Source organism: Marmota marmota, unplaced genomic scaffold (assembly GCF_001458135.2).
Source record: "Marmota marmota marmota unplaced genomic scaffold, marMar, whole genome shotgun sequence".
In the NCBI taxonomy this organism is placed as follows: Eukaryota; Metazoa; Chordata; class Mammalia; order Rodentia; family Sciuridae; genus Marmota; species Marmota marmota.
This window is the reverse complement of record NW_026000130.1, coordinates 5,107,991-5,114,950: the sequence shown is the minus strand read 5'-3', so window position 1 is coordinate 5,114,950 and position 6,960 is coordinate 5,107,991. Positions and strand designations below refer to the sequence as shown.

The 6,960-nt window shown below is 52.3% G+C and overlaps 1 protein-coding gene across 1 annotated transcript in view; it reads right to left on the bottom strand.

The window, feature by feature from the left end:
• The window catches only part of Acacb (acetyl-CoA carboxylase beta), a 117,821-nt gene that overhangs the window by 74,513 nt on the left and 36,348 nt on the right, over positions 1 to 6,960 (bottom strand). The window contains exons 4-8 of the mRNA XM_048784891.1: positions 6,241 to 6,379; positions 3,258 to 3,367; positions 2,759 to 2,840; positions 1,162 to 1,260; positions 43 to 152 (exon numbers count right to left, since the gene is read on the bottom strand). Coding sequence (XP_048640848.1) covers positions 43 to 152; positions 1,162 to 1,260; positions 2,759 to 2,840; positions 3,258 to 3,367; positions 6,241 to 6,379 — 540 coding nt within the window. The remainder of the gene's footprint in view (positions 1 to 42; positions 153 to 1,161; positions 1,261 to 2,758; positions 2,841 to 3,257; positions 3,368 to 6,240; positions 6,380 to 6,960) is intronic.

Below are 6,960 nucleotides of genomic sequence, written 5' to 3'. Positions count from 1 at the left end.
AGGGGGAGGAGGGGGAGGAGGAAGGGCGCCCCCCCAGCTCACCTCCAGGCCCTCGTCAACGTCCCTCACGCAGCCCTGGTTGTACACGTCCTCAGGGACGCTGACTGGCCTCCCCTGCTGCCAGTCGTCCTCTGCCCACTCCACCGTCAGGCCTGGAGAGTCACAGACAGGGCTGAAGGCTCCCAGGATGGGAGAATCACATGACCCGGAAACCATGGGGCTCAGCAAAGCTGCTCTGGACCAAAAGACACACACTGTCCCACAGCGGGGCTTCTCTGAACCCTCAGTAGGAGATGAGGCTTGAGAAACTCCCATAGAGGGGCTGGAGGTGTGGCCTGGGCTGGAGCCCTGGGTTCAACTCCAGCACCCAGCTCCACATCCCCTCCAAAAAAATTGCATCTACCTGAGCAACCACATGAGCCTGAATCCAAAAACAACCCCAGTTCTCCCCTGGAGAGTCATTTATATGGGAATCATTATTTCCCATGTGAAGACTGAACAAACAAAACCAAAGTTTCCAAATTGGGAATTTTTCAAGTCTTACAGGAAAATATCAACTTGAACAGGAAACTCCTGAGACGTTTTCCTGTCTATTTTTTAACTTGTTCTAGAAATCCACCTTAGGAATTTATCCTAGGAACATTTTGATTAGAAAGCACCTGTAAGCTTAGCGATTATCAAAGCTCCATTTCTTTGACTATTTTTTTAAACCAGAAAACTAATTAGGAAATAACCCAGATTGTATAACTACAAAGGATTATTAAGGAAATCATAGCATATCCATAGGATAATCCCATGCAGACATTTTAAATGGTGTAAAGTGTATTTGCTAACATAGATACTCATCAGGAGAAAAAAATAAGTCACAAACTAGGAAATATAAGATTGGTTTTTTTAAAGGCTAAGTTCATTTAAAAAGCCTGAAAAAGGAGACATCTTCAATTCGATAAATGTCCAACAAGAGATCATAGGATTATGGAGGATTTCTGTTTCTTTTGTGGACGTCTCACATTTTCGAAGTTGGCTACAATGAAGTCAAACCACCTGCATAAGGTTTAATACTTTTTTTAAACAAAAGAATTTTTAAAAGCACACTCCTCTCACGGGGACTGCTCACAGCAGCAAGGCTGAGCCAAGAAGCTCCCCCCATGGGTCCCTTACCGCTTCCGCTCCAGGGCAGGGTTGGGATCTGGAGGGTCTGGGCCACGATGGTGGAAGCGATCTTATCTCCCAAGGCCCACATGGCCTCGCTGGGGGGGCCTGGGCACGGGCAAGAAGGAGAGCAGAATCCCATCAGTCAGGGGACCCCGAAGCAAGTGCAGGGGGCAGGACCAGGTGGGGAGTAAGGTGACAGGGAGAAGCACTCAGCTTCCAGCCCTAGAGGAGCCTGACCTCCTGTCAGGGAGGAAGAGCATCTGTCTGCTGTTGCCTGGGCCGGCCTTCAACACCTGCGCACTGTGAACACACCTGAGCGGCAACCAAGCCACGTGGCTCACACGAGATTCACGTGGAGGGGCGGCCAAAAGCCGGACCAAGGGAGCAAGCCAGCACCTCGGAGAGCTGGGTGGGGTAGCAAGTGTTTTCTATAAAGAGCTGGACAGGAAATATTTTCAGTTTTGTGGGTCTGCTAGGCTCTGTCACAATGACTCAGCTCTGCAAGTCCATCTCCATCCCTCTGGCCTTCAGCATCCAAGGACTCAACTAACCAAGAATGGAAAATACATTTTAGCAGTTGTGTCTGGCATCTGGCTGGGTGTGGTGGGTCACACCTGTAATCCCAGTGACTGGGGAGACTGAGGCAGGGGGATCACAAGTTTGAGGCCACCCTCCAAAACTCAGCAAAGTCGTAGGCAACTTAGTGAGACCCTGTCTCAAAATAAAAGAGGAGGCTGAGGCAGGAGGATTGTGAGATCAAAGCCAGCCTCAGCAAAAGTGAGGCACTAAGCAACTCAGTGAGACCCTGTCTCTAAATAAAATACAAAATAGGGCTGGGGATGGGGCTTAGTGGTCGAGTGCCCCTGAGTTCAATCCCTGGTACCCTCCCTCCCCCAACCCCCCCCCAAATCACTGGGAATGTACACATACAGACTTTTTTCCTGTCATTATTCCTTAAATAATACAGCATAACATAGCATTGATGTTGTATTAGGTATTATAAGTAATCTAGAGATGACTTAAAGTATACAGGAGGTTGTATGAAAATACTATGGCATTTTATTGAAGGGCATTGAGCATGTGCAGATCTGGGCATCTGCAGGGGTTGTGGAGCCAATCCCCAGAGGCATAGAAGGATGCATGTACATATACAGTTAACAGAGATGCACACAAGAAAAAATCCAGAAGCCAACAAATGCCATAAGGCAACAAGGATCGTTTGACTTAATGAGACCAGATGGGGGACTCTGGTCTCAAGGGCACTCTAAAGACCTGAGAAACGGCACAAAGATGTGGCGCTTTCAGAAACAGGACCTCCCAACCTATCAGACACCTGAACTTGGCTGAAACCTAGCAGGGGGTTCCACTGGCCCCAGAGCTTCCCACTGTGGTAACCACGGCTACAGCTCCAGGTCCTGGGACCAAATGGATTCACTGGGTGTGCCCTCCCACCCTAGACCCCTTTGCTCCTCACAATGAAAAGGTGACATGGGGAGGCACAGTGACCCTCGCCCCACAGAGCAGCCCCAGAGAGAGGCTGTGACCCAGGTGAGCACGGGCCTGAGCCCCAATTCCCCGCCGTCTGCTGGAGGAAACACTCTACCTAGGAAAGCAATCCCGTGCTTGCACAGCAGCTCCGGAAGCTTGGGGTTCTCGGAGGCGTGGCCCCAGCCAGCCCACACGGCCTGCAAACATGGAAAGAGGTGAAAGAGCCTCCTTCAAGATCTCACCTCCCGACTGGGCACAGTGGTGCACGCCTGTCATCCCAGTGGCTCGGGAGGCTGAGGCGGGAGGATCGCCAGTTCAAAGCCAGCCTCAGCAAAAGCAAGGCACTGAGCAACTCAGTGAGACCCTGTCTCTAAATAAAATACAGAATAGGGCTGGGGCCGGGGGCGGGGGGCTCAGTGGTTGAGTGCCCCAGAGTTCAAACCCCAGTACTGAAAAGAAAAAAAGCTCTCGCCGCCCCTCACACTATCAGCCTCTTCCCTGCCCTTCATCCTGGGGGACCCAGTGCCTCTGCCCCTTCTGAACGGCAGCACCCACCTGTCCCAGGGCTCAGGGGCATCACCCGCCCTGGGCACACCAGGCACCTGCCCAGTTACCTGCACGGGGATTCTCTTGGCAATGTCCACGATCAGCTCCACGTTGGCGTAGTTGTTGTTGTTGGTCCCCCCGGGGACGGGGACGTACTGGTCCGCCATCTTGATGTACTCTGGAATTGAACAGGAGGGAGGTCAACGTCCTCAAGTCAACTGCAGAAACTAGAAGAGGCAGCTACGATCTGCTCCCTGAGAACACATCCGTGAAGGCGTCGTGTCAGCCACTGCCCAACAGGGAACTCGAAGAGTGGGATGGGATGTGAGTATGTGAGCACAGGTGCGTCTGGACAAGGCCAGACGAGGACAAAGACACAGGAAGCTGTCTCCAGGTAGGGGGATCAGGGGGATTAAAAAAAATAAAGTTTATCTTGATATTGTTTTACCATTAAACAATCAATGGGTTTCTTTTAATGGTAAAGAAATATACAACACTGCCGGGCGCTGTGGCACACACCTGTGATTCCAACGGCTCAGGAGGCTGAGGCAGGAGGATGGCGAGTTCACAGCCAGCCTCAGCAACTCAGCAAGGCCCTAAAGCAACTCAGCGAGACTCTGTCTTAAAATACAAAGAGGGGCTGGGGATGTGGCTCCAGCGGTAACGCGCTCACCTGGCATGCGCGGGGCGCTGGGTTCGATCCTCAGCACCACATAAAAATAAAAAATAAAGATGTTGTGTCCACTGAAAACTGAAAAATACATATTAAAAAAAATTCTCTCTCTCTCTCTCTCTCTCTCTCTCTCTCTCTCTCTCTTAAAAAAAAATACAAAAAGAGGACTGGGGATGTGGCTCAATGGTTAAGTGCCCCTAGGTTCAGTCCCCAGTACAAAATGTGTGTGTGTGTGTGTGTGTGTGTGTAAAACGTAAACTTCAACATCATATCCATTTGGTATGCAGTTCAGTAGTGTTCCACATCACTGTGAATCAAATCTTCAGAACCTTCTCATCTTCCAGATCTAAACTGTTCACTCATAAACACCCTTCCCCTCCCTGAAGACCCTGGCGCTCCCTGTTCTGCAGGCTGTCCCAAGGAATCTGACTACTCTAGTCTCCTCTTACAAGGGGACTCATACGGTATTTGTCTTTTGGGGACTGGTTTATTCCACTTGGCATAATGTCCTCAAGGTCCATTCACGTTGCCACATATGACAAGATTTCCTTTCTTTTGAAGGCTGAATACAACACGATGTTTTGATGCTAAAACACTCCTGCTCGCGGCTGGGAAGGAACTCGGTGGTTGGGCACTTGCCTAGCATGCATGAGCCCTGGATCCGCAGCACACTGAAAATAAAATTAAATTTAAAATGCCAGGTATGGTGGCATGCACCTGTGATTCCAGGAACTTGGGAGGCTGAGGCAAGTTTGAGGCCAGCCTCAGCAACGTAGTGAGGCCCTAAGCAACTTGGTGAGACCCTGTCTCAAAAATAAATGAATAAATAAAAGGGACAGGGATGCGGCTCAGTGGTGAAGCATTCCTGGGTCCAATCTGGTCCCAAATAATTAAATTTAAAACTCATGCTCTTTAAGCTAGAAGTTCCACTCTAGGAACATGTCCTAAAAAGTCACTCAGGGAGGAGGGCAAAGAATGAGGTGAGAGGACGGTGGCTGGGCAGTGTTTGGGACTGTGAAAGCTACATTACATTCAAAGACCTGCGCCACCCCGTCCTCCAGCCCGCCTGCTTCCGATGTGGGCCACTGGGGAGGTCCCAGGGTCTCCTAGGCTCTGTCACAAGGTCCTTGTCGGCAGCCAGTCTTTCTTTAATGTTAGAGAAGATAAACAAGAAAATGAGATAATAACTGCAGTCAGGAGTCAGTGCCAGGAAGGAAACGCACCAGACTGTCCCAGAGAAGAGAGGAGGACACGGAGCTCTGAAGGTGGGGGAGGGGCCTTCCAGGCAAAGGGGGGTGGTACCGGAGGCCAGCCTTGACAGCACTTGGCAGGAGGGAAGTGCAGGGTGGCCCAGGAGCCACCAGAGGCCAGTGTGACAGGGACCCAGAGAGGGAGGGCACCAGGTGGTAAGGCAGGTGCCCAGCAGGGCCTGAGTGGCCTTCCTTGCCAGGGTGAGGGTCTGGAATGATAGTCTAGCATGATGGAGGCCCCCGGGGGATAGGGGGCTCTGAACTCTGACACACCAAACTTCCAGTCCCACCTGTGTCACATGCTGGTCATGGGACCCTGGGCAAGTGACAAATTTATGTCCCAGAGCCCCAAATGACTCATCTGTAAAATGAGCTGTGAGAAACAGACAAAGCCGTGTCCCTGCAGGGTGGAGCCCAGGGCCTGTGCTCCAGGAGGACTCAGGGGACAGCGCTGAGCTTGCTGGCCTAGGAACAGCACCGGGCTCTGCAGCCGTTGGAGAAGGGGCAGGACAAGACCTGAGCGGGTTTTCAAAACAGCACTTTGGCTGCTCCGTGAAAAAGGTCTGGAAAGGGATAGGTTTATGGGGGGGGGAGGTGTGCAAGTTTCAAGATCCTCCTGCCTCAGCCTCCTGAGCCACTGGGCTTACAGGTGGGTGCCACCGCATCCAACTTATTATTTATTTTTATGGGGTGCTGAGGATGGAACCCAGTGCCTCACTGGTGCTTCACAAGCGCAGTACCAGTGAGCCCCAGCCCAGTGCCACAACTCACTCATGTTAAGAGCAGATGCTTAGTTAAAGAAAGAGGGAGCAGCTGGGCACCGTGGCCCACACCTGTCATCCCAACGGCTGGGGAGGCTGAGGCAGGAGGATTGCAAGTTCAGAGCCAGCCTCAGCAAAAGCAAGGCCCTAAGCAACTCAGTGAGACCCTGTCTCTAAATAAAATGCAAAATAGTGCTGGGGATGGGGCTCAGTGATTGAGTGCCCCTGAGTTCAATCCCCAGTACCAAAAAAGAAAGAAAGAAGGAAGGAAGGGAGGGAGGGAGGGAAGGAGGAGGGACAAATAAATTCAGACTCATGAGAGGAGGCATGCGCAGAGAATGATGGACAAGAGGTGAAGGTCAGGCACCTGCATTGGCCTTGAGGTCCTCGGGGGTCACCATGACCACAAACCGGATGGCTCGCTCGTTGCGGAACATCTCATAGGCCCACCTGCGGATGGAGCGCATGCACTTGACCGCGGCGATCCCGTTGTTGGCAATGAGCACCTGCAGGGCACAACCAGGAGGGAGCCAGCTGCGCGTCTGCCCGCGGCGGAGGCCGTCCACCGAGGCCGGCCTCGCACAGCGCCCGCAGCGCTTCGCGTCTCTCTGGGTTTCTACCGTACGTCGCCGCTCAGAGCAAGGCGCTCGAGGTTTGGGGCCGAGTGTGTGGACAATGGAAGGCACGGATGAGGGAACCCCTCCGCGAGAGAGTTTGGCGGTGACAAGCCACAGGCAACTGCATTTCGCCTACCTCACTTCATCCTCACAGCTGCCCTTGGAAGAGGCTTCATCATTATCCTATTTGGGTTAAAGACACCAAAACTCAGAGGAGTCATGGCACCTTCCCAAGGTCACATGAGCGGCACTCAGCAATCACCTGAGCTCTGAGCTGTCCCCCCAGCAGCCTCTGCATTCTAAAGGCCCAGGGTCTGGGATTCGGTAAGAAGGATCAGCAGAGGGCAAGGAAGGAGTCCTGGTGTGGATTCCTCGGTGTGTGCTGAACTCATTGTGTGGCTTTAGGTAGATCTCCCTCTCTGGGCTTTACATACCCACCAGGAAACCAGCTGGCTGTCCCCGCCCCCCCC